This window comes from Triturus cristatus, chromosome 2_2 (genome assembly GCF_964204655.1).
Source record: "Triturus cristatus chromosome 2_2, aTriCri1.1, whole genome shotgun sequence".
NCBI classification, from domain to species: domain Eukaryota; kingdom Metazoa; phylum Chordata; class Amphibia; order Caudata; family Salamandridae; genus Triturus; species Triturus cristatus.
In genome coordinates this window covers 1,234,511,901-1,234,539,809 of record NC_140582.1, presented here as the reverse complement: position 1 = coordinate 1,234,539,809, position 27,909 = coordinate 1,234,511,901, and the positions used below count along the sequence as shown (strand labels likewise).

The window sequence follows — 27,909 nt, the reverse complement described above, 5'->3', positions numbered from 1 at the left end:
GTATGCGCCACAGAACTGCGTTGCAGAGAGGTGTAAAAAGTGGCACGGCCTGGACCACCTCTCTGCAACACAGCTCAGTGGCGCTTACTGGAAGCACCTGGTGGGCTAGTTAGCCCCCAGGAGCCCTCAGTATTGAAGGGAAATTATATCCCCAATTTAAAACGTGCCATAGTGCGTGTTTGCACACGTCACCTCAGGCCCCGTCCCCTCCCTTCACCACTGTGTAAACGCGCCCTGTGGCTGTTCTAAGTTGAGAGATTAAGTCCCCTTGAATCCTAAGGGTCCCTAGGGTCAAACTAGACCAATAGGTACCTCCAGTAAGCGCCACAGAGCTGCGTTGCAGAGAGTTGTAAAAAGGGGCTTGGCCTCAGAACACCTGTCTGCAGCGCAGCTCCCTGGCGCATACTGGAGATGCCTGTTGGGCTAGTTGGCCCTCAGGGACCCTCAGTATTGAAGAGGAATTAATTCCCCAACTTACAACTCGCCAGGGGGCGCGTTTGCAGAGTGCTGCAAGGAGGGGGCGTGGCCTCTGGCACGATGCCAGTCTTTTATTTATTTTAATTTTTTAAGAAGGGGGCTGTGTGGTTCCCCTTCTTATTCTAATTTATTGGCCCTATTGACCCCATCCCCCAGGGCCTGACTCCTAATTATATTTTTTTGACCCCAATCCCCAGGGCCGGCCACTGTTTTTTATTATTTTTAAAAAATATATATTTATAGACACACCTAGGACATGCTGGACAAACCGTACGTACCTATCACCATGACGATTTGCGTGATATTCATTAAAAGGCGACTATGCATACAATGAATCCACGTGGAATGTATTTACACCACTAGTGAAGCTCTGACATGTCTGATGCCCTACCGTGCCTAATCCCGGTAGACACCCTTGTCGTTTATTTATACAAAAACATGGGTAGCTATTGACGGGCACATTTAATACACATGCACACCAAGCCATTCAAAGGGGATTCGACAAAAATTCGACCAAAACTATGCAAGAAACCCACCTCACGGTTAATAAAACACACATCCACTGCCGGATGTGTAATACTTTTTAGGTCTCGGCTGCGAAGGCTGCGCTTGCGCAGTCTCGCTCCGAGATTTAATGACTTGGAGAAGAGGGGCTTGAACCCGCCCCTCTTCTCCCCTGTTCTCCATTGGCTGGCCTCTTGAATGCTGGCCAGCCATTGGAGAAGAGGTCAGTCATTCAGATTAGGCCCCGTCCTTTTCGGATCGGGGGGCGTGTTTTTTGCAAGAAGTCTCAAGGAGGAGACAACAGCAAAACACGCCCCCGAATCCGAAAACGACGCTGCCTTTCTCCGAGGCATTTTTGCTCTGCCTCGGAGAAAGGCGCACTGCTAGGGCCGCTTCGGAGTGACGGCGGGAACAGTGTTCTGGGGGCCGTGGAAATAAACAGCAAAGGCAGGAGCGTGAGCGGCTGGAGAAGCGGTGTGGGACTCACTGTGCATGTTACGGGGCTCTAGGAAGTCACCCGGCAGCCGGCCGGCTGTGTCAGGCCAGGAGTGGAGGCGCCCGGGACTGCAGATGATTTGTGGGCCGCTGTCAGGTGAGATCGGTGCAGATCAGCAACAGGGCGTATGCGGCTTCAGGGAGATTAGCACCAGGGCTGGCCCCGGAGCATATGGTGGCAGCGGGCAGGCAGAGGAGAGGCCAGTCACAGGGCTCGGCGGTGTTGGTACAGTTAGGGGAGGCCGGCAAGCGGTCAGAGCCTCGAAGCATGAGAGGGAGAGCCACCCTCGTCTCCAATGTGGGGGGCCAGTTATGGTGTTTTGAGGGCCTGGCTGTGCAAAACCCGTAATTCCCAAGTCCATAGAGCTCACGCTCACTGTGTGGACAGTAAGACCACGTGCTATGCACGCCCCTTTATTTTATAGCCTCTGTCTCACCTGGCCAGAGCATGCGCGCTGTACATATCCGGTTGAAGTTCACCTGCGTGAGTCCTGAGTGTCTCACTACACAATGCACGGTATTCGTGTGGCAACGTCATGTGAGGGTGTGAGATTCATGAGCACGCGCTGCCCGAGAGCAGACATGTCATTGAATGAGATTCAGGCAAGCCGTCCGAGTTAAATGCAGAACAGTTCGTAAGAGCAGGAGATCTAGTTCTGGTTTTCATGAAACAGCAGTTATGATTCTGTTTTGTGGTGCCGCCTTTCACCTTAGCTCCTGGTTCTCGCAGCAGGTATTGTGATAACTCTATTGTAATGCTTTACAACAGCTTTGTACCCAAGTCATTTTTAGGTCTCGGCTGCGAAGGCTGCGCTTGTTTTCTTTTGGTTCCCGGGCTGTCATATGAGCGCGTTACACAAACATCCTTTATCCTGGTGCCGCGGCCTCTCCCTCGGAGCTCATTTGCATGCCGTAACGATCTTTCCTTGTGTGCATTTTCATATCTGAGCCGTGGGAGGCACGGGACAGCCCCCTTTTGTTCACACACAGCTTTAAAAAATGTTGGAATTTGTTTTAATGTGAAATGTTTGGTTTGATTATTTGGATCTCTTTCCAAGCCCATACGTTTTCAACTCACCTGCATGGGGAGTGTGTGGGTAAATTTTGGAAACGCATCGTTCGTAGCAGCGATCAGTGCATAGCACGAGTTACTTACTAGTCAAGCACCCACTATGTTTTTGTGTATAACAGCTTATATATTATTGGCAGTCGTATAACGCTATTAGATATTCGCGTGGAGCCAAGCACTTTATGTAGTGATTTGTGTAGCGCTTCCAACTATTGGTATTTCAGTATAGCGCTTTGAGGTGTTTTTTTGCCCTCTTGCGCACAAATCCAATTATCGACACGTTGTTTTTGTTCCTTCTGGAACATGGCTCTTTTTGCATGTTTAGTTGCCTGTCTTTTCATTTGTGTAAGATGTGCTTCCGTGTGCGAGGGCAGTAGCCTGGGGATAAAATTATCTAGACTGATAGCCTGTGGTCACCCCCAGCCCAACACACAATCAGGTGTCGCCCCTGCCCCAGGGAAGTAAGAATGCAGTTACCGCATAGACCAGTCTTACATCTATATACTTTATTACCCATAGACAACAAACAGAATAGCCCCCTTACTGGACCTCCTGTGAGCCTTTGGCACCTCATCAAGAAGCGCTAGAAAATGTATGGAGCGCTATAAAAATGCAACCGTTCAGGGGCACCCTTATGTTCGAAGTATGTAACCTTTTCTGGGTCCAGTTGCAGCATACTGTTTATCCTATCCTTTCAAAAATCTGGTTTAGGATATATATATCCAGTGCTTCCAAATGTCGAGGTACACTGTCCCCCTTTCTCAGTGTCGCGTATTTCCCCTCCCCAGAGCAGGGGACTCGCACCTCTCAAGTCCACGCAAAGGGTTCTGCTACAAGTGCACATTTTCCATATTATCAGCCCTCCTCCACCCGAAATGCACTGTGCATGCTGGCCTAACCCTGACAGCTCCCACAGGGGAGATGAAAGGGAACCTGGGGGGGTTACGACCTGCCACTGACCAAGAATAGTGGGCGATTTGTATTTTTATTAGTGAGCACATGGAGAAATGTCAATATTTGGGCTAGCAGTTGTGAAACAGAAGGAAACTTCCACAAAATGGAGAGAAGTTGTGCAGCCATGATGTAGTTATGTGCACTGAAGATCTGTACCATATGAGAATCACTTGGGCAATGGACGTAGCCGTGATAACATTCTGGGACAGTGTGCTAGGCTGGTGTGTGTGTGAGATGTCGTGTTCAGAGGCAGCCCTCTGTATATCTGTGTAGCTCTCTGTGTGTGGCTGTATGTGTATGTGGCTCTGTGTATGTGTGTCTTTGTGAGTGTGGCCTTGTGTGTGTATGGCTCTGTGTGAATGTGGGTGTCTGTGTGTCTGCAGGAGTCTCTATGTGTATGTGTATGTGTGTGTGTCTTTATGTGCCTCTATGTGGGTGCCTTTTTTTGTAGGTGCCTCTATGCATGAGTGCCTCTGACTCTGTGTGGGAAAATCTGTGTATGTGTAGGTGGCTCAGTATGGGTGGCTCTGTGTGTGTGGGTTGCTCTATGCAAATAGCTCTGTGTAGGTGGCTCTGTATGAGTGGCTTTGTATGTTTGCCTCTGTGTGTGTGTACAAATGCAATAGGTCTCACATTTCAGACAGATTAAGCTACTAACATTGCGAATAACAATGCTGTTTCTTTCAATCTTTTTAAGGCAAAAACAAAAGCAATGTCATGAGCAATACCAATAGCTCTAACTTTGACAATGCCGAGACCATTGCATTGTAAATGCTTGTTATTTTACTCTCTGGAAAGGGGACGAACATCAATTGAGAGTCACAGCGCGCTCCTGGCAGAGCCCAATGCTGTGTTACACCCACCAGTGCCCGCCGATTGCCTCACACCTCTGTGTTGTATTCCACCAGCTAGTGCATATGCTATGACACTCTCTAGCCCATGTGCACTGTAACACCACCCCGTGAATATGTCATGCCACACTTGTCTTCGCACGGGTTATATTGCCCCATCTAACGTGCCTTCCTTGATGCCTATGTTATAACGCACAGCGCTATGCCATACATATTACAATCTGGGATCCATATCTTTGTGACAGTGCATATGCAACGTTACACTCCCCAGCACATATTTTATATTACAACTTTAGAGACTAGTTAGGTTACACAACACTGCCCTGTGCATATTACACTCCAAGGCGCATATCACATAGCACGCGCTAGTCCTGTGCCATCTCGCGCTCTCCAATGATTCGGTCATTACGCACAATGTATTGCATATTATATTTCACGCCCGGTTCATCTTATATCACACTTTTTGGTGCATAGTTTATACCATACACTATATCTAGTTTTCATTTTCATTCGTGCTCTCAGGACTATGTTCTATATAACACTGTGTTCACCTACCCTTTTCACGGGCATTACATTTGGCGATGGGGGTGGAGGGTCAGGGGGTGTTTCTGCCAAGTGAGCCCGGAGTCACAGTCCCAAACGTCCTCTTCTTCCTGAATAAAAGTGAGATTATGCTGCATACTTGTTCATATTTTAAGTAGTTCGCACAGACACACGTTTTAAAAACAATAAAGTTCCTAATACCCGCCTTCTCTGAACAGTTAGCTTGCTGCCCCATCCACCTCCTCCCTATCCTCTGTTGTCTGAATCCATGGACTAGCCTCCTCCCTCCTGCCATGCATGGTCTGATGTGCTGCCACTGCCCTCAATTTAGTATGATGTACCAGTCCACTCCTCCTGCCCTCCATTGCCCAATTCTATGCCCCATCATTGAGCTCCTGCTTAAACTCTGTGCTTAGCTTGCTGCCCCCATTCTCCTTCCCCTGCCCTCCGATGTCTTTGTGCATGCCCCTGCTCCATCCTTTTTGCCCACCATGTTCCATGGACCTGCCACTCCTATCTACTCTGAGTGTTCTGTTGAGCTGCCACTCCCCTCCCACCTGCCTAGCATTGTCAGATGACTGTAACCTGTCCCTGCCACCTCCACCCTGCCTGTCCACATGCCATGCCCCTATCCTCTTCCTCCTGTCCTACATGGTCCATTGTACTGCCACACCCTTCTGCCCTCCCTGGTCTGTTGTGCTGCAACTGCTCCTCCTGCCTGCCCCGTGCGGTCTGTTGTGAGGCCCCTTCCCCTGAACTTTCTTGTCTGTGCACAGGTCCTGACCCTCCCTTCTATCCTCCATCGTCCTTTGTGCATGCCCCTGAACCCTCCTTCTTGCCCATCATAGCCATTGTGCTGCCACTAACCCTCCCACTTGCCATGCATGGTCTTCTGTGCTGCCATGGTCCCTCCCACCTTCCCTGTGTGGTCAGTTAGCTGCCCCTTACCCCCTCCCCCCTTCCCTCCATGGTCTGTGTGTATGCCATCACAGTCTCACTGTTGCTCTTCATGGTGTGTCTTGCTTCTAGTGCCCATCCTGCCTGACCTCCATGGCTATCTTGCTGCTCCTGCCCTGCCCCCTTGCCCCCAGCCCTCTGTTTACATGTGCAGACCCCTACTCCCTCCCTCCTGGCTTGTCTGATCCATTGTAATGCCCCTGATCCGTCCCTCTTGCCCTTTATGGTCTGTTATGCTGCAGCTTTCTCTCCCGTCTGTCCATTATGGTCAGCTAGCTACCATTGCCTCTTGCCCCTCTGTTCTCTCTTGTCCATGTGCATAGTCCTGTCCCCTCCCTCTTGCTTTCTATGGATTATTGTGCTGCACTCCCGTCCCGCATGCCCCGTGTGGTGTATTGTGCTGCTGCAAACCCTGATGCCTGCCCTGCAGGGTCAGTTTGGTGCACCTCTCCATGTCCCTCCTGTCCTCTGTTATCCAAGTCCATGTCCCTACCCCATTTCCTTCCATGATCCAATGTACCATACTTGCGAACATTTTGAACTTGGTAAGAGGGAGATTTTGAAAAAAAACTGGGGTATTGATTTTCCCCTTTGAGTTACATTGAAAAAGAGGAGATTGTAGACAGGAGACAGATCAAATAAAGCCCATTTGAGCTTAAAAACATTGGACGTTTCCTGGCTGAATCGGGTCTGTTGGCATGTATGGTTGTACTACCATTGCCTCTTCCTTCTGCCCACAATGGTCTATTACATTGCCACAGCCTCTCTTGCAAGTCCTGTATTGTTGGTTTGTTGCCCCTGCCCCCCTTTCCACTGCCCTCCATAGTCTGTTGTACTGCCACGGCCCTTCCTGCCTGCTCAGTGTGGTTACATTTTTGCCTTTGCACCCTCCTATCTGCCTTCAATTTTCACAGTCCGTGCCCCTGGCCTCTGCCTCTCAACAGTATGAACAACTAGATTGCTAACATTCTAAATTTATTACAAGTGTGGAACGCCTGAAGTCATCTTGATGTAATCAAAACTGTAATACCTAGAGCATTTCCTTTAGAAATTACATATATGAGAGGGTCTTATTGGCATCAAAATTATGGTTAGTGCTCTAAAAGACTAAAATAAGGACATATTTTCTGAGTTTTCAAATAGCGACAAAGCACTTTTAAATTATTGGTTATCTTTATGTTTTTTTTATCCAGTTGACCACTTGATTAAATGTTGCACTTAGGGGAGAGGATGTGGTGTTACTTCCAGAACTGCGGACTTTGCAACTGGGGAACCAGGTTGGAGTTTCTGCTTCAGCTCGACATTCTGTGATTCTGGTCAAATCACGTAGTCTCCCCATGTCTACAACCAAAATGAATTTGTTCTTGTGTGATGGAACCAATGCTCATGTAAAGCACTCCAATACCTGACAAGTCTGCACTATATAACACTGCAAAAACACAAAATAATAAGTGTTTTGCACACTTCTGTCATTGGGCTATATTTGGGCTACATATGGGTGATTTTGGGCTACATTTGGGCTCTTTTGTCTCCGGTGGCCATCTTGGGAGATTTATTTGTTATGAAGTTTCCTAATTTCCTCATGTACTGCAGTCTCCTCAGTAGGAAATGCTTTCAGTCTTTTACTTTGATTCCATCATGAAGGTATTCAGATATGTCACACATTTGCCATAAATTCTGAATGTTAGCACTCTAATTGCTCATTAGATCACTGTAGTAAAACTACTGCTCACCAGGGAAAACTGCTGCTGGTATTAAAAGTGCATGTTTCAGCCTGAAATAGAAGAGGATTTGAGAAGTCAAAATGTGCCCTCATTTTCTTTCTTCAGCATTAATCATAATTTCTATGGCAAAATGAACCCCCTCATTGTGTTCCTTTTTAAATTAAATGTTTTAAGTGTTACCAGTTTATTCCAATCAAGATGGCTTCAGGTGTGCCATACTTTTGTCATAATGAAGACAGTAAGCGCTCTAGTTGTTTTTAACCCCTTCTGTGCCACGCCCTTTCCCCATCCTGTGCCGGGCGTTTCATTAGTGGGCGGGTTTCATGACGAGATAGTCTCGTCATGGGCACAGCGCGACCGTGCTCCATGACGAGACTATCTCGTCATGGGCACAGAAGAGGTTAAGAACACTCTGGGACATTCTGTCATTGGGCTATACTTGGGCTACATCTGGGTCATAGTTTGTGTCTGGTGGCCATCTTGGGAGACTTATTTGTTATGAAGTTTTCAAGTTATAGTTACCTGATCTAACTATAACGTGGAATTTCATTGGTTTTTTACGAGTGAAATGTACAGCTAACTATAACATGTGTGAAACCTATGGTTTTTTAAGTGAATTTGCAAGGTTTTTTAAATGCTAATTCCTAACTATAACGTGTGTGAAACCTATGGTTTTTTCAGTGAATTTGTACGGTTTTTTAAATGCTAAGTTATGTTTTTTTTTTTCTGGTTTTTCACCGTGCGCACACCCTGCGCGCACGGTGCGCTTCGCGCACCGTGCACGCGCTGTGGGCACTATGTGCGCTTCGCGCACCGAGCGCCCCATTTGCTCAGTTCAAACCGTCGCCTTTTTTTTACACAGTAACAATTTTTTTTTCTCCCTTGCGGGTCCCTCAATTTATTTAATAAATGTGATTGTTATTTCGTTTTTTTATTTTTTTATTTTTTTTTGCCGTAAGCTTACCGTACGCGCACTCCGCGATTTTTTTTGAAAATTATTAAATGTATTTTTCGTACTTTATGGTCCTTCATGGACCCCCTGACAAACGTTAGGGGGTCTGCAACTCTCTTCGTTGCCCCCTTTTCACGTTATCCACCTTTGTTTTTCTGTGCGAGAGACAGAAAATGGCGGCCGACACTTTCTGATTCGTCAACCGGCGCCAAAGTTATTCCAAATAGAATGTTGCGGATTTTCTATGGAAACACGGTCCTAACTATAACTATCTACTGGCGACCGCCAGTAGAAAAATATATATATATATATATATATATATATATATATATATATATATATATATATATATATATATATATATATATAGTTTTTTTTTTTCTGGGGCTAAACCCTTAGATAGCAGAACACACATTCAGTGATGGTGTAACCCCTAATCCACCCAACCATTCAATGTAAAGTGTACACAACAACGGGCAATAGCGGCACAAGCTTTCATAGAACATGGACCCGAAGAGCTTCAAGAATGTTAGCATAAGGTAAATGACATCTACTTGTTTGTGGACAGAAGCGTCAGGTTGCATTCATTCACCATTTGAGAGAGAAAACACAAAAAACTCACAACAACCCAACAACATTGCTGAGACATAAGTGGACACTGTACCTCTATAGACTAGTTGGCATCATAGTTTGCACGTTTGCATTTCAAACTATGATGATCTTGAGAGAAATGAGGATCTCAGATTGCACCACAGGCTGTCTTAACAGGAATTCAACAACTGCAATGAAATGCAGTTCAAACCTGCGGAGCTGCTGCTTACCAAACCAAAGACCAACTATTATGGATTCTATAATGGCATGCGCCATTATCAGCCACCATTATCACCATTATCATACCCAGCCCAGGTTTATCCTGAAAACTACAGTCTGCAGTCTCCATAAACTAATATGACTCAAGATTGGATACTCTCAGAGGAGGTCATATCTCCGCACTATTAAAGTGAGAAAATTATCTCATACCCACAAGGCATCCCTCAGATTCGAAAAAAGCCACGCCCACAGTGGTTTGGCGTTTACACTCAACCATACCTGTAAAATGAATGGATGTTGAACAGCCTTTGGAGCGGAGGATAATGTCCCCTTTTCAGGGACATACATTTACACTCTTGAGAAGAGTGAATGTAGTAGGATGTGTGGATTATTTATTCTCTCTCTTAGTTCTAGAGAGAATTCATTGTGATTGAATAGGCTGAATCATATGCGTCCGTTTTGTGTCCTGTAACTTTTGATGTCATCCGCTACAGGTAAATTATTAGCATCGACCTCCCTGAGGGATCTGAAAACTGAATTCCCGACCGAAGACAGTATATTTGAGAAAGCGATCTTTTAGATGCCTAAAAAATGTTTTGGGTCACGAATCGACTTCTTGGCATTGAAGGCTCATTTATTTCTTCTATCGTAGGCACTAGGAGTAGGTGCAGCACATTTGTATCGAAACTGTAAATTATTGGTTAATGGTTAATGAATACTTGCTGTTTGTGCATATTATTGGGTTAGGTCATTCATCCAAGATCACCGGTTCGTTCCATGCACTGAACGTGTGAAATGACCCCAGTTAACTTGCAACCCACTGGTATGATCAGCAACACACAATTCATCTGTAGTTTTCGTACCCGTTGTTACTCTTCCACCAAGGTTTTATCCTAGTCAGCCAACTGGGGATGACCCTGCCGCTTAGAGTAAATGCCTCAATACTCTTTCTAAATAATAAGATGAACAATTCAAATTATGCACAAGACACTGAAGAGCCCATAGGATTACACATGCCAAGGAAAAAGGACCCCCCACACACACTGGAAGGCCAGTTGATGAAAGTCAATGGAAAGTGTTCATCTTTGTTAACAGGCCCTTGGCATAAATCTTGACCATGAGCACAATGAGGCATAATGAACTGAGTCACATGTAGGGTGGAAGGCACAGTTTTATGCCCCCCTCCCTCACTCTTCTACTCCCCCAGGTAACAACAAATTATTTGCCCTTGTTGGGCACAATAATACATGTGAAGCAGACCCTCTACCCTGCCTTCTCCTCAGGGGCGCGGGGAGGCACCAGAAAGCCCACGGCAAGATGGTCGCACTCTAGTGTTGCTCTGCCAGCCGGGAATAATTATCTGACCATAATCCGACTAACTGGCTGCCATCCGCCCTCTAACTGGAGGGCGCAGTGTGTGGGAAACAACAATGATCCTGCAGACCCCCAAAATGACACGTTGTGAGCAGAGGCACATCTGAATGTGACGAAGTGCGCCTCAGCTAGATGAGGCCTGAATAGGCCTAAAATGGCAGCTGTGTGAATATCGGGACACTACCAGCATAAGCCAGAGTGAGCCCAGATGAACAGCAGCTGCCGACAATCAGAAAGGAACTCCCCGGGTGCAGAGCGGAGACTGTGGGAGAGAGTCGACTGTCAATACCCGAGGCGAGCCTGACTGCGCTGGGAAGTAGAGCTGCAGCAGACGTCTGATCCGTCCAACCTGCAGCTGAGAGGGGACCGACTCTGCACCGGGAGACCCTAGGGGCAGTTGCAGGACTGAGGCCCTCCCTCGGTGCCATAAGCGTGAGAACAAAAGGGGTCATACTCTAAGCGAGTAGATGCAGTATCTCCTAGCAGGGCACACATGCATGAGTATTTGCTCTGTGGATCCCTGAGCAAGAGAAAGTGAGGCCTGCGTGCACAGAATTGGAGCACGGTTGGGGATCGCAGGGCATGAGGACAATGATTGGGGTCCCAAGAACAAGTGCGACCGTAATGCAGCCGGCCCCACGGGGGCTTGAATGAGACCACGCAGATTCTTTTTTCACAGTGTCCTCATACGGGAAATATCTGCGCATCGTCACCGGTCACAGGCACAGGGATAGTGCAACGTACATGCTTGCTCCCTCACCCCTTCACAGAAAATTGGTGGGGCCCCTGAGGGTGGAGTGAAGCTACTGGTCAGATCCCAGATATGGGGGCCTGCCTAGTACTGGTGGCTGATTCATTCGCTGCAGGGAGAGTGCACTTTAGTGCAGAGAAAAGCTAATTGGCGCTAGCAGGAAACCTTAGTCACTACTACTGACTACAATTAGATTAAGATAAAATGTTATGTTAAAAATGTTTTATAAAGCGCTCGTTCACCGATTGGCTTCATGGCGCTGGATCTAGAAGGTGCTAGTGCTGAATCAGTAACAGTTATTCATAGGCCTGGGTGTACAGCCAGGTTTTGAGAGATTTCCTGAATTCAGTAAATGTGAACTAGACCGGATTTCCAAGGGGATGGAATTCCACAATCTAGGCGCTGACGTTGCAAACCTACTTCCCCCATGTCGCTTCAGCTTAAAGGTAGGGACTGCCAGAAGTTGGAGGTGAGCCGAGCAAAGGTTGCGTGAGGGGGAGTACCGTGCGAGCACATAAAAACACCTATACAGCTGCACCCCATCTTGACCGGCCGCGGCCTACAAGGTTAATTCAACATGTGAAGGCAGACATGGCCCAATCAAGATTAACATTTGAGTCTCAGCATTTTACCAAATCCTAACAAGATGCCCCACCGGATGGAAACCCACAGCCATCCAGCACAACATACCTGGAAAACGCATTACTTGCTATGCAGCAAAGTCTCCAGTCAATATAGGGGAAAATCAACATGCTTAGTAGCCGCATGGCAGTAGTTATCAACTTAATTTAGCCAATGTAATACATACCTGGCCACCTCCGACCACCGGGAGGATGTTGGAGCCTCTGGAGTCCCCCAAGCGGGCGCACCCAAATGTTTCTGTAGCATTACACATGCAGACAAGGACATTCTGCGAATTGGATGTCATTGTCCTCGGTTTGTTACTTTTGATAGGGAATATTGTTGTCTTTAACAGTTTTGGATTGCTAAAGTGGTTGGGGGGACTGTTTCTTTTGGTTTGCGTTGTTCTACCACAGTGCAGATGTTGATTGTATTATGTCGTGGAGATATGGCAAGGGCAAAATCCTCAACTAGACTAATTTGGGCTTGCAATGATTCCTATTAGAGGGCAGGTAGTAATGTTAATGTAGAATGTGCGGGGACTGAATAACCCCAGGAAAACTAGGCAGGTGCTGGTGTACCTCGATAGGCACCAGTACAAATAGGCCTACTTCAGGAATCACACCTCACTAAACATACTGAAAATAGCTTTGGGGCAAGATTGACCTGTGTGCGTGTGACTTCCTCCTACTCCTGATACTCCAGGAGGTCATGATTCGAATTAAGAAAGGTGTTCATTTTACGCCCACCCATACTGAAACTGATGACTGGCTGATTTGCGATAATGCAAGGCAGACTTTATGGCACCCTGATCACCATCATAGCTACTTACGGTCCAAATGTGGATAACCCAGGCTTTTAGACACAAATATGGTGTGGGCTGCACACGCTACAAGCCACAGCCATCATCTGGGAGGGGACCTGGAAAGGGACAGATCTGCCACTCGGGACTGGCAGGGCAAACAATCAGCTCAAGTGTTGCGGGAGGGTATCACCGATAATGGCTTAGTAGACTTGTGCCGCTTGAGGAATCAAGAGGGTAGGGAGGGCACCTTGGTCTCAACTATATATGGGACATGGTCACGCCTAGATTACTGGCTGGCAACCAGAAAGGTCAGCACCTGGACATCTACGGTGCAACACATGCCCAGAATCCTGTCAGAACATGCACCAGTGAAATTAGTAGCAGCAATACCGACACACACTCCTCCCCTGTTCACTTGGCGGTTTCAATCCACAGCATTGCATGATCAGTTATTCTGAAATGACCTGCGGGTGGCTGTCCTCGAGTACTTTGAGAACAATGTAGGATCTGTGGCGGGAGCGGATGTCCTATGGGAGGCATTTAAAATCACTATTAGGGGGATATGCATCAGCACACAGGCTGGGGTGTTACGAGCCTGCGCACTCAGTTATATTGGTCAATAGACTGCAATCCCTACTCACCAATATGTTATTACCAGATCAGTCTTTTCCACAGCCCATAATCTACTTACCCTCTTCTTGCTACTTTCCCAACCTAGACCCCTCCTTATAAGCCGTGGCGATATTACTAGATACCGCCAATGCGTTTGATTCCGTAGAATGGACATATATGTTTACAGTGCAGCAATATATTGGGATTCCCCAAATGTTCCTTCGTTGAATACAGCTGCTGTATACAGCACCTCCAGCCAGACTGAGGATTAATGGGGCTACATCCGATCCACTAGCGGTTTCTAGAGGCACGAGATAGGGGCGTTCACTCGCCACCACATTGTTTGCGCAAGCACAGGAGCCTCTGGCGAGTGTGAGAAGACAGCGGCATCATTGAGATTCCACAAGCACCCATTAGTCATATCGCTTTGTGAGGACGATATAGTACTATACATTTGGAACCCGCATACTTGCCTAGCACCGGTTATAAAAGAATAACTCCGATATGAACGCTACTCTGGGTTAATTATATATTGGTCTAAATTCACTATTTTTCCCTTCACTCACACCATTCTAACATACCAGTTGGACTTTCCCTTGGAGTGGAGTACAAATCCGGTTAAGTACTTGTGATATGGGTACACAGGGACCAGGAGATCGTAATCAGATATAACTATGGTAAACCTATATTGAAGCTTACGGAAGAGGTGGATAAGACTGCCCCTGTCGCTGGCTGATAAGAGTGGCTTTGTTGAAAATAGCTGTCCTCCCAATATTTCTGTATTTATTTATCAATATACCGATCACATTGATCCAACAGTTCTTTAAGACTCTCAGATGAAATGTGGTCTCCTTAATTTGGGAAGGGAAACAGCGGAGAATGAAATGAACCACACTCTCCCTCCCTTACGATAATGGCGGGGTTGAAGCCCCGGATCTCTAGCTTTATTATCTCTGTGCCCAAACGCATCTTGCATACTACTGGATCCACCCAACCCCCACATGCCACATTTAACGAACGATTGAAAGTGATGATGCACACCCAATTCCGCTGTCTGCTGTCATTACTCATATGAGACGGTGAACGCTCGAGCAGAGATGAATACCATAGCATGCACCACGGAGGCCTGGAGGGCCCTGGCCACCCAGGCAAAAAAGCTCCCGCTGTATGCCCGGCAATTCTGCTGGCACATCATCCACACTTACCCCTTACACATGAGCAGGGAGCAGTGGGACGGCTGGGGAAATGTAACTTGGCCACCCCGGGAGACCTTTATCCTGGAGTTAGGTTTCTGTAATTAGACGAAATATCTGCACCGCAGCAGTAGACCATACTCCTTGCCTTCATTTACCAGAGATTACGGACGGCTATGAGAAATCTGCATTCACAATTTCTAGAGGAACCCTCAATACTCAATGCCTTGCAGGTCATATTAACTAGTGATACACACAGAAAGGATGAATTTACTTATCAGCTAAGCATCTGTTCTTGGCAAATAGAGCTGTAGATTGACATGCTTTGCATACTCCTGCTCTCTAGTGTTGGGTTTGGATGTTTGCAAGTTGTTTTTCTTCGAAGAAGTCTTTCCTAGTCACGAGGTAGGTGACTCCTACTTTCGATGATGGTGCCCATGCGCACTGACTCCATTGATAGATTGATTTCCCACAAGAGGGTGAAAATGGAGTAAGTAAGAGTAGTATAGAGATGTCCATGCGTATAAACGTATAATGATCAACTGCAACAACTACAGGTACCCGGGGAGGCAGGTGGGCGCATGTGAATCTACAGCTCTACATGCCAAGAACAGATGCTTACTGTGTAAGTAACATTCTCCGTTCGAGGCATGTGTGCTGTAGATACACATGCTTTGCATAGACTATAAAACAGTATACTCTCAAAGCGGTGGCTAACCTGTAGATGTTGCAGTTGTTTGTAACAGTGTTTTAAGTACTGCTTGGCCTACATTAGCGTGTTGTCGTGCTAACACATCTACACAATAGTGTTTGGTAAATGTGTGTGGTGTAGACCACGTCGCTGCTTTACATATGTCAACTACAGAGATGTTACCTAAAAAAGCCATAGAAGCCCCTAATTTGCGAGTGGAAAGCGCTCTAGGGGGTGTAGTCAAAGTTCTTTTGGCTTTAGCATAGCATGTTTTAATACATTTTACAATCCGTCTCGCAATACCAGATTTAGAGATAGGATCGCCTTTATGAGGTGGAGCAAATGCTACGAACAGTTGTTTCGTGGAAGTCTTTTGTTCTATCTATGTAGTACAACAAAGCTCTTCTAACGTCAAGTGTGTGAAGAGCGCGTTCTGCTACGGAATCAGGTTGAGGAAAGAAAACTGGTAACTCAACCGATTGGTTTATATGAAAAGCAGAAACTACTTTGGGAAGGAATTTGCAGTTGGTACGGAGAATTATCCTGTATTTGTGTAGTTGGAAGAAAGGTTCTTATAGCGTTAATGCCTGTAGCTCACCAACTCTCCTCACTCAGTGATGTGATAGCAATGAGGAAAGCAACTTTCCACGAGAGGAACTGTAAAGGGCCTTTGTGTAATGGTTCAAAAGGTGGACCCCTGAGCCTTGTGAGGACAATGTTGAGATTCCACACTGGGGCTGGAGGAATCCTTGGTGGTATTACCCTTTTTAAACCTTCCATGAAGGCCTGGATTACTGGAATAGGCAACATAGTGACATATGTTGCCTATTTTGCAAGTACACAGCTACAGCTGCAAGCGAAGAGATGTGTAAGCCAGTCCTGTTAGTTGAAAATGTAACAAGTAACAAATAATGTTTTGTATAGAAGCATCTAAAAGGATTGGTTTTGTTGTTGTTGCAATATACAACAAATCTTTTCCATTTTGCTACATAGCAATCTCTGGTAGTAGGCTTTCTTGCTTCTTTTAGAATATTCATACAGTCTAGTGGTAAATTTAAGTAACCAAACTCTAGGACTTCAGGAGCCAGATCGCTAAATTCACTTCTTTGGGATTTAGAGGTCTGATTTCTCCATGGTTCTTTGTGGAGGAGACTGGAGTTCAGGTGTAGATTTTGATGTGGAACTAGTGACAGCTCCAACAGGGTGGTGTACTATGGTTGATGAGCCCAAGGGAGCTACCAAAATTAATATGAGAGATGTTTGCCCGAGCTTCTGAACCACCCATGGAATGAGCGGGAGAGGCAGAAAAGAGTAGGCAAATATCCCAGACCAGTTCATCCATAGGGCATTGCCCTTTGATCAAGGGTGTGGGTACCTGGAGCCAAAGTTTGGGTATTTTGCGTTTTCGGCTGTGGCAAATAGGTCTATTTGTGGAAATCTCCACTGTTGGAAGTATGGAAGGAGAATTTGGGGGATGAAGTTCCCACTCATGAACTTGTTGCCTTCTTCTGCAGAGGAGATTGACAATTTGATTGTTCACTCCTGGGAGATGTTCTGCCAGAAGATAAATCTTGTGATAGATCGCCCAATTCCAAATGGCTTGAGCGAGTGTTGACAGTTGGAGGGAGTGTATCCCCCCCTTGCTTCTGCACATAATACATTACTGTCATATTGTCCATCCGGATTAGGACAGTTTTGGCTATGAGATAAGTTTGAAATGCTTTTAGTGCTAGAAAGACAGCTAAGAGCTCTAGATAGTTGATGTGGAGAGTTTTGTGCGTGTTGCTCCACATGTCTTGTATTGTGAAATCTTTGAGATGAGCCCCCCCAACCTGTTAGACATGCGTCTGCTGTGAGCACGATCTGTGAAACGGGGTCGATGAAAGGCAGGCCTGCTGATACGTTTTGCGGGTTCCACCACTGCAGAGAGCGATGTGCACGGCTGTCTACCAACACTAAATCGGTTAATAGACCCAGGGATTGATTCCACTGATGTGCTAAGCACTCTCATAGGGGGTGCATGTGAAGCCTTGCATGGGGTACAATTGCTATGCAAGACGCCATCATTCCCACTAGTTGCATGAACACTCTGTCTGATAATGCTTGGTTGAGCTGAAACTGTTGAATGGTAGCCTGAATATTGAGTATTGTGGGAGGCTAGAGCCTTGACTGTGTTTAGAGTGGCTCCTAGAGAAGACTGCATTTGTGAGGGTTGCAGGTGAGACGTTTGTGCATTGATGGTGAAGCCCAGTTGATGAAGTAGATCTATTGTGATCTGTGTGTGCTGCAGACAGTTTTGGTGAGTGCTGGCTTTGATGAGCCAGTAGTCTAGGTAGAGGAAAACGTGAATTTGTCTTCTTCTGAGATGAGCAGCGACTACTGCCAGGCATTTGGCAAAAACTCTGGGTACTGTAGTCACTCCGAAGGGAGGTACCTTGAACTGGTAGTGCTTGCCTGCGATCACAAATCTCAGGTATTTGTGATGAGCTGGATGAATTGGAACATGAAAATACGCATCTTTTAAATCTAGAGTAGCCATGAAGTCTGCTGTTTGTAAAAGTGGGAGTACCTGTTGAAGTGTCACCATGTGTGAATACCCTGACAGTATGTAATGGTTTCGCTCTCTCAGATGTGGAATAGGTCTTAGGGAACTGTCCCTTTTGGGAATGAGAAAGTAAAGAGAGTAAACCCCTACTGGTACTATTTTGGAACTGGCTCTATTGCTCCTTTAAGTAAAAGGGACTGGACCTCTTGTTTTAGCAAGTGTTTGTGTTCCGGAGATAACTTGTGAGAGCGAGGTGGAATGTTTGGGGGATTGCTGGTAAGCTCCATGCAACAACCATGTTGGATAATTCCAAGCACCCATTTGTCCGATATTCTAGACTGCCAAATGGGGAGGAACTGCTGAAGTCTTCCCTCGACAGGTGTGGTATAATCGGGGGGAAGCGTGGGCAAGTCACTGTTTGTTGGGGGAAGGAGAGTTACGGGGTGTGTTACCCTTACCCCTACCCTTGAAGTTGTTGACTCTACAACCTCCTCTGAAAAAACCTCTGGAGGGAGAAGACTGGTTGTTACCTTTGCAAGCCAAGGTATTTTGTTCTGGGGATGTGGTTTTTGACCGTCCTCTTTACGAGGAGCGACAAAAGGAACCTCTGTTGGATACAGTCTGAAGTGCTCCCATAGATTTAGTGACCTCAGTGTCCTTTTTCATCTTTTCTAACACCTGGTCAATATTAGGGCCAAATAGGTGTCCCTTATCAAATGGTGTGTTAAGGATGGATTGTTGGACCTCAAGTTTAAAACCTGAAATCCTTAACCAAGCGTGTCTCCTGAGCAGGATGCTGGTATTAATCTCTCTAGTTGCTGTGTCTGCGGCATCTAGAGCACAACAAATCGAGGAATTAGAAATGAGCTCACACTCATTCACTAAGTCTTGTGGTTTAGCCTTCTGCTCATCTGGGAGATATTGGGGCAATTGCTCCATTTTGTTCCAGTGTACTCTGTCATATCTGGTTAAAAGGCCTTGGGTATTTGCAATGCACCATTGATTTGCTGCCTGAAGCGTCAATTAGCTTAGACTCTTTATCTGGTGGAGGAGGATCCCCTGATGTTTGAGAACTTGCTCTCTTACGAGCATTCGATACGACTAGAGAATCTAAGGGCACTTGTCCCTTGATAAAAATGGGGTCTGTAGGAGAGGCCTTATATGTTTGGTCCACTCTAGGTGTTAAGATGCGGGCTCTGACTGGATCTTTACAAATCTCATTAGCATGTCGCATCATGCCCTTAAGCATTGGCAGTGATTGTGAGGACTTGTGTGTAGTTGCTAATGTTTCAAACATAACATAACATAACATGCATTGTTGACTGAAGGAGATGATTTGGCTGGGTAAAGGTCTGGATCAGTATCACCTGGGGGATCCACTGTGTAATCTGTCCATGGATCTGTTGCAATAGTCATCCCCCCCATCATCTGCATCATCATCTTCGTCATGATGAGATTGATGAGAAAGCTGTGGTGCAATTTACAAAGGATTCTCTGGTGGCGGCGGAGGTGCTTGAGGTGGAGGCGATGGTATATGAAAAGTACTTGTAGCCACAGACTTTCACTTCAAGGGGATTTTGTAAGTGTCCTCTTCTTGAAGCTTCCGTTTCTGAGGTGGCTTCACGTGAAAATGTCCAGTATCAGGGTTAATATGCAGCCTCTTTGCTTGGGATCAGGTGTTAATGGAATAGTGTCCAATTTCGAGTGCAAAAGGGTCTCTGTGTTTCGGCGGCAAAGTCTTCAGAGCAGACGGAGATTGACCTTTAGGCGGGGAAGGTTTCAGCTCAGAAGGCTACTTGGCTTTCGGCACGGAGGATTTCAGCTCTGAGCCAGACTTGTGCTTGGAGCCGGAGGCTTTCGGCTCCGAGGAGGACATTTATCGACTCAGCACCGGGCCTGGAGGCAGGGCATCGGAAACGTCGTCTCGGTGCCGACCTTGCCCAAGGTGGTGCCAAAGCTTTGTGTTTTTTCGGAGTTTGTGGGGGCAAGCGGGCTTCGGTACTCACGTCACCTTGTCCCTGTGGCAGTTCTTCAGCACCGAGATGTCTCTCGAGCTCTGAGTCAGGGTTTTTTTCAGAGATGGCTTCCTCCTCCTCTGCCGCCTCGATGTCTTCTTGGCCGGAGTCTTCACCGAAGATGTCAGGCGTGTCTTCAATGCTTTGATGCTGCATCTCTCGACATCAAACCCAACGATCACAGAGTCTTTTTCGATAGGAACTATCTGCAATCGTTGCAGTCTTCTTCCTTGTACTCCGGAGGCAAGCACAAGTTGCTCACCTTGTGTGAGTCAGTGCGCGGATACTTTGTGTGGCACTGAGGACAGAATTTAAACAGAGTCCGATCCATCGACAAAGAGCTGACCGGGAGTGGTTAGGCCTCGAAGGCCGTCCACAAAGCTTTCTGATCGAAAGTTGATTCCAATGAAGAAACGATATGCGGAGAAGTGGGAAATGCGTACGGAAACAATACCATCGAGGGTAGAGAGGATTGCGCTTTGAAGGGAACCCGAAGAACGGATTTGAACCGGAGCGCAGCAATACACGTCCAAAACCGATAAGAAAAAACTATCTAACAATGGAGTCGATGACCATGCGCACGATCATCGAAAGGAGGAGTCCCCTTACCTCGTGACTAGGAAAGACTTATTTGAAGAAAAACAACTTGCAAACATACGGACCCAACACTAGATCGCAGGAGTATGCAAAGAATGTGCATCTACAGCACACATGCCTAGAAACACTCATCTCCTGAATCTATGCCCTTTCACAGCGAAAGTCAAAGGTCATTACAGTCGGCATTGGATAGATGGAATGCTGCGCTCAACACTCCATTGAGCCCCGAAGAATGGACTTTGTTGTAGGCTAACAAGTGCTCTTACATCAAAGTGCAATCTGAGAACCAAAGTTTAAGTTAAGTATTTACAGCAAATGTACTGTACCCCTAACAGATTGCACCGATATGGCATCAGAGTGGACACTGCAGTACAAACTGCGCATATTTCTTACACATAGCATGACAATGTAACAGGGTGAGCCAGTTCTGGGACCTGGTGTGCAGAGCCCTCACGGATATGATACTTCAGAATGTGGAGTGTACGCCTTAGGTGTGCATTCTGGGTCTGGTAAAATCACTTCAGCCGTCCAACCAAAAATAAGTCACAGCGGCACTTGTATTGGCTAAAAGAAGAGTACCAACGTATTGGGGTAAGAAGTCAGTCCCCAAACTAGATCAATGGCTAAAAGACATGGCATATTGCGAAGAGCAACTAGAACTATACGCAGAGAAGTTGCTTCGCCCCTCCCGGCCCAAGGACATATGGAATCCCTTCGCTGTATATATGCTATCTCAATCACCGGGGTAATGGTGTTGTGTACTATGTTGACCTTAAAAAAAAAAAAAAAATGGGGCGCTGATGGCCCTCTAAACTGTTACTATATGGAACTATAGGACAAAGGGTTTAGATTCGGATCTCTTTGATGTACGATTTAGCAATTTGCAGTACAGTGGTGTATGCTGATAAAAATCAATAAAAACACATTTAAAATAAAATAAAAAAAAACTTTCTCCTCCACGTTCATCACTAGGCATTGCAAACTCTAATGTACCACATCCACCTAATCTCCCAGGGCGGATATCAGCAAGCCACAGTGAAAACCCAAGTATAACTGGTGCGGCCAATGTGTTCGGGAAATAACTGTGCCGAAAAATGAGACTGCAAAATCTAGCAGAGACAGCCTTCCGAACAAGACCACTTCCACACTACTTACAGGAGTCCTCATCTTTACAGTTCTTGATACACGTCAATTCAGGGTGAAACACGACTCTACAAAATGAGTATATGTTTTAGTTTACAGGTCCCATGTCAAGGATTTCTTGTTCAAAGCCCAACGTGTTCCTTTTCTTTTCCTATCTAACATCTGATGGTCCCATGTTCCGAATACCTGTGCCTGCTCTCAGTCAGTGATTGACCCTCTCCTTAGCCTCAGTATTTTAGCCAACTTTAACCAAACCTCTGCAGACAAGCCGGGGGCCCAAGAGACCTTTAGTTGGGACGGAAAAACCTTGCGTGCTCAAGCACAGTCTTTTGCTGACCCTAACTATGAACTGGTTCTAATACAGATTTAACCCAAACATGCCAACCTCTACTAGTGAATATAGTTTTTCGCTAAGCCCCAAAAGGTATCAAATTAAGCCCACAGACCACCTTTGCTGAGCCGTATACAGCCTCAAACCATGTTAGCCTTCACAGCCTTCCCTTGAGCCCGAAGACTCTCAGGAGCCTCTTCGGTGGAACCAGGTCCCTTTTGATACCATCCACTAGCCCTAGAGCCCTTTCTCATTGGGTCTGGCATTATCCAAGAACTTTTGATTTTACTAAAATAATATGTATAATGTACTTACTTAAGGGGGCATTCAGCCCCCTCTCTTCACCCACTGATCTGCTGTTGTGTCATTCCCATTTTGCTTCGGCCCACAACAGCATGGGACAATGGTTCGGCCACTTTGAATAACTACATTTAGCTCTTTCACAATATGTACATCCACATACACAGAGTTCCTTTTAGTGCCAGTGTTGCCTGATGTGAGAGCAGGATGCACTTGAAGTCTGCACCGAGCACGTATTCCATCTTTATTAGTTTCTGTCTCCTTCAAACGCTGCTGCAAATTCTTTTTCAAGTGGACTGCTGCTATTGCACAAAATGCCGTATTGTGTTCCTAGACTCTGTTTCACCAATGGTTCTTTGATAAATTTTGCCCAGAAAGAAACCCAAAGTTTATGGCGTCTAATTTGCAGCACACCTGGAACAGTTTTATTTAAAAATAGGTGGGGAGTAATTTGGGTTTTAGTTTCCAATATTTTATACTGTGAACCCTCTTTCCTTCTTTCTTCGCTTTTGTCTTTCTTTCTTTCCTTTCTTCTTTGCCTTTTCTGCCTTCTTCCCTTTTTATTTCCTTTCTTTTTTACCTTCTTTCAACTTTGTATTCCTTTTTTGTTTTGAATTCTTTCCTCCTCCTTTCCTTATCCTTCTTTCCTACCTTTTCCTTTCTTTCTTGCTCATTTTACTTTTCTCCTTTGCTTTCTTTCATTATTTATTTTCTTTTATTATTGTTGCCTACTTTCCTTTTTTTTCCCCTTTTTTCTTTCTTGCCTTCATTCCTTTTTCCTTTCCTTCTTTGCCTTCTTTCCTTTCTACTTTTTCTTTTCTCCTTTTTTTCCGTTTCTTTTTTGCCCTCTTTCCCACTTTCTTTCTGTATTTGTTTGCCATCTTTCTTTCATTCTATTTATTTGCTCCTTTTTTTCACCTGCTTTGCTTTTTTCTCCCCTTCTCTGTTTTTGATTTTTTCTTTCCTTCTTTCTTTTTGCCGTCTTTGCTTTGTTCCTTGTATTCTTTATTTTGTCTCCTTTCTTTTCTATTTACTTTGCCTACTTTCTTCTATTGCTTGCTGCCTTCTTTCCTTTTTTGGTGTCGTTCTTGCTCTTTCCATTTTCTTCCCTTGTGCCTTCTTTCCCTTTTTGTCCTTCTTCCTTCCATTATCTGCCTTCCTCCCTTTTTTGTCTGCCTTGCTTCCTTTTTCTTCTTTCCTTCCTTCATTGCCTTCTTTCTGAAAGGGAAGGCTAGCAGCCAATGTCAGACCGAAGGCTTTTTAAAGGACTGTGTTAGCCAAGACCTTTTGTTTTTACTAAAATATATATAAAATAGTTACTTATAGGGGTTTTCAGTCAGACTTCATCCTTTAGTCAGTGATTCACATTTTTCTTCCACCTACTCTAGTATGCATCAAGGGGTAATGTTAGCCCCCTTCAGCCACTGACTGACTTCACTAAGAGCTACAGCATGCTGCCCTTTCAAAAAGAGCACAACTACACGAAAAGCGAGTCCCTTCAGTGCCAGGTGTACCATGGCAATGTGTACTTTGAGATCAGAAAACACTTTTGCCTTTAGATCTAGGGCTTGGAAGCTTTCTGAACAATAAAGTTTTGCAAAAACAATGACAAAACAAGAATCTTCAAAAGGCTGGTAGCCAACGCCAGACCTATTGGCTCTGACAATGCTTGTTGACCTTTGCTGCCAACATAGCCAGCAGGATTGAGAGTAAGTTCCATGCTTGGAACTGAAACATGCAGCTTACTCCATGTCATGGGTTCTAGTCTCAGAAAGGCAGACTCCGCCTTCCATCCTTCAGCGAGTACACTGAATGCTATTAATGGGTAATAGGACCACCGGTTATGTAAAAAACAGAGGAACAGTAGAGCAGCTGCGCAAAGCACGATGTAAAAAAACTGTTGCATTATGTGAGCCCCTGACAACCTCAGCTCAGAGCAGACTGAGTGCCTAGACACCTTCATTCCCTGTGGAGCTAGAATCTTCACTAATCTGTAGATCGAGCTGGTAACTAATATGAGTACAACAAATATCAAAAGATGAGGGTTGGGTAAAATGGCACATTTTGATATGTTATTTCTGCATATCACACACCAACACAGAATGCTCCAAGACTCTTCCATTTTCATGCGCTCGTGACTCTCGCAGCCACATTTAGGTGTGAGAGGGCAGCGTGCCTGTGGGACCCCAGATTATCTGATAATTCTGTCACTCGGGCATGTACACCAGCACATTCACCTGTTGCAATGTAGCTGGCTTTGGTGCTTTGTTTTGTTCTCCTAAACTGTGATTTGCTCTATTGCAACCAGCATACCTGTTGAACAGGAGCTGCACAGAGCACTGTAGATACATCTGTTTCTCGATAGCTCCCGCAGTCCGCCTTGCTACCCAGACATGTCCCCCATAGAAGTCACCCACCCATGGGGGATTTGTAGATTTTGGGTCAATCAATAGTTTAACAGCTCTGCGTTGTGTCATGTACATATTTATAGGTTATTATATAGGTAAAATTAGTGATATACTCTAAGCCTACATCTAATCTTGACATACAGAAACCACTCAAGTTATTGCAACAAACGCACTTGCATAACCTATGCTACATCCAGTCAGACAAAAGAGCTTTATTTTACCACATTTCTGTGGCATAAAAGCACAGCAGATAAAAGAATACATCAAATTAAAAGGACTAAACGAACATAAGTAAAACATAAGGTAAACGGTGTTACATCTTGTGCAATTAACAAGTTTAAAATACACATAAAAAACACAGCACAGTGCTTAAAGGCTAGCAGCAAAGATTATAGTGCATGAAAAAGCAACGCATCAGAGGATTGCACGTCCAAAGAAGTAAGATCATTTCATATTGGATCTAAGAAAGGAGATGTTAAAGAGGGCCATGAAAACATAAGCATAGTGCTCAAAAGGACTAGGGCACTGCATTAAAAAAAAAAAAAAAAGATTACAAAAAAAAAAATCAGTATAGTCAATGTTTCAAGGGTTCACACATTTCCAACTGTGCTTTATTCAAAAACGTATGCTTCAGAGTTAACTTGGTAACTTTTAAACATGAATCCGGTTCACTGTACAGATCGGCACATCCAAGCTCCACACATACCGATTGTACACAAGAGAGCCATGGAATCTCCTGGGCCGCATGCAATTGGAGACAATCCTTCAAAATCATTTCAGTTAAGGTTGCTTCCCCCCTTCTCCATGTGTAGGTAATACTAGTTTACAGTGGAAGATGCTTAAAACCCTTCACTATAGTGTTAATTCTTGTAGCTAATTTAGTACCATTATGCCTGCCTTCCTAGTACAAGTGACTTAAAATGGAGGCGACCACAGAAGTGTTCTTACCCGTCGTCATCATCATCATCATCGTGGTCGGAGTCGGTTTCACTAACGTCATCATACTGGAGCGGTTTCAACTTTTTCTACCAAAAGAAAGGAGGTTTCATTGACTTTGGTGTGTTTGCGTCTTCATTAAAAAGGTACAGTGTTGTTGCTGAGATCAAGATTCTAGTGTTGCATTCGCCTAGTCTATAATACTATGCAAGATATTGCTACTTTCAATCCGCTACCTTATTTACACAGATGCCATGCTTTTTGGTTAGTAACCAAGTAATATAATCGAAGCATACAACTAATGTTGAGATACACAAGCCACTCAGATTATAGTAACAGAAACACTTGCATTGCCTTGCTACATCCAGTCACACTTGACGTATCCAGCGTCTTAACTCTAGCCCAAATCAGGAGGGTCACTGAGGAATCGACTACTAAAGAGCTCCTGGTTTGTTGTAGGGCCAGAGTAAACCTGAAGCCAAATGATACTTTTGTCACTGCTCAACATGTAAAACTGACGAGTTATGTTTGCAAGATGCGGATCATGCTTGTAGCAGAACTCAGTCACTGACAGAGATTTGGTGAGTTTCAAATGGGATTTCCTCTTCAGAAAGAGGACACTATTCTCTAGTCTTCATGAGGAACAATCTAGTGCCACTGTTCAGCAGAGGCCAGATTTCACTCACAAATGTTTTATAATATTTCACTTTGAAGGTATTACTAGACTTCATTGGTGGACACATTAAATGCTGAAGAGGCAATCGTAAAATGCACTCTGTATCTCGCTGGTAAAAAATAAAGAGCTCTCCCGGCAGACATTACATGATCACGTCCCATCAATCTCCACATTAGATGCACACACCATTCTTTGCAAAAGTAGGAAACAAACAGAAAGTAATGCCAGCATATTAAAAGTTAGGAGTGCTGCACGCTGCGCACATACAGGCATGCCACTTACCCTGCACTCATACAGGCGCACCTACTCACACTTACACAGTTTTCTCACCCTGCACTCATACTCCTGCTCAAAACACGTTCCCTCCACAAACAAGCAGTGTAGAACTGGGACCTGCTCGACTACATCAAGCCAAACATAGTCTTGGTCACTGAAACCTGGACGAACTCCACCTCTGCCTTGGACATCGCTACCGCCATCCCGGACAGTTAAATAATCCTCCACAAGCACAGCGTGAACAAACCGGGAGGAGGTATCACCTTCGTACACAAAAGCACCCTCTGCCTCACCACCCACACAGACGACCTCTCGGTCAACATGGAGCACCTCCACTCCCAGGTCCAGACCAACCCGAACACCACGCTCCACGGCACCCTCATTTACAGACCCCCAGAACCCCAACCACGCTTCAGCAATTCCATCAGACTTCATCGCACCCCATGCTCTCGCCTGCACAGACTGCATCCACCTTTGCGACCTCAACTTTCACCTGGAAAGCTCCAACAATAACACCTTGTCCCTGCTGGAGAACCTCACCACCATCGGACTCAAACAAATGGTAACCTCCGCAACCCACTCAGCAGGGCACAGGCTCGACCCCATCTTCTCTGCCACTGACATCACCTTCAGCCGCACCTCAGGAGTTCCAGTAGACCGACCACCGCTGCCGTCCACTTCTTCACCAAACCCACCATAGACCAAAACGCCCACCGCTACCCTTGCATAAGTTGGAACAAGGTCACTGAAGAACAGCTCACCACCTCCCTCAGCGAAACTCCTCCACTAACATCCACAGAACCCAAACTCGCAGCAGGCAACCTCCACCGATGGATATCAGACTGCGCCGACACTTCGGCTCCCCTGAAGAAAGCCCCAAGCAAGCGATTCTCCAAGAAAGCCAGCTGGTTCTCTCCTGCACTTCATGAGTCAAAATGCACCTGTAGACAGCTTGAGAAGAGATGGAGGATCAGCAAGACCCTGGAAGACCACTCAGCCTTCGAGACAGCTGTCACCACACACCACCACCTCATCAGAACAACGAAGAAAGCAGCCCTACAAGAAAGGATCAACGCCTGTCCGGAGAGATCAACAAAATACACACAATACTTCAACTGTAAACAGGTAAGTAGGCACAAATACACAGTGGTCTCCAGGGGAAGATCAAATCATATACTAAAGAAATGGAATGCAAACTGCGACAGAAGTCGGGACTTATACCAGGAGCTGAGGACCCAAGGAACCACCAGAGGTAAGTACCCAGGAACCCCAAGGAGGCTGTGTGCAGAGTGGAAACAC

At 45.6% G+C, this 27,909-nt stretch overlaps 1 protein-coding gene across 3 annotated transcripts in view; it reads right to left on the bottom strand.

Annotated features, from left to right (window-relative positions):
• The window catches only part of LOC146863473 (uncharacterized), a 336,901-nt gene that overhangs the window by 225,264 nt on the left and 83,728 nt on the right, over positions 1 to 27,909 (bottom strand). For all 3 annotated transcript variants that reach the window (XM_085642897.1, XM_085642899.1, XM_085642898.1), the window contains exon 6: positions 25,671 to 25,747. In XM_085642897.1, the coding sequence (XP_085499023.1) occupies positions 25,671 to 25,747 (77 nt within the window). The remainder of the gene's footprint in view (positions 1 to 25,670; positions 25,748 to 27,909) is intronic.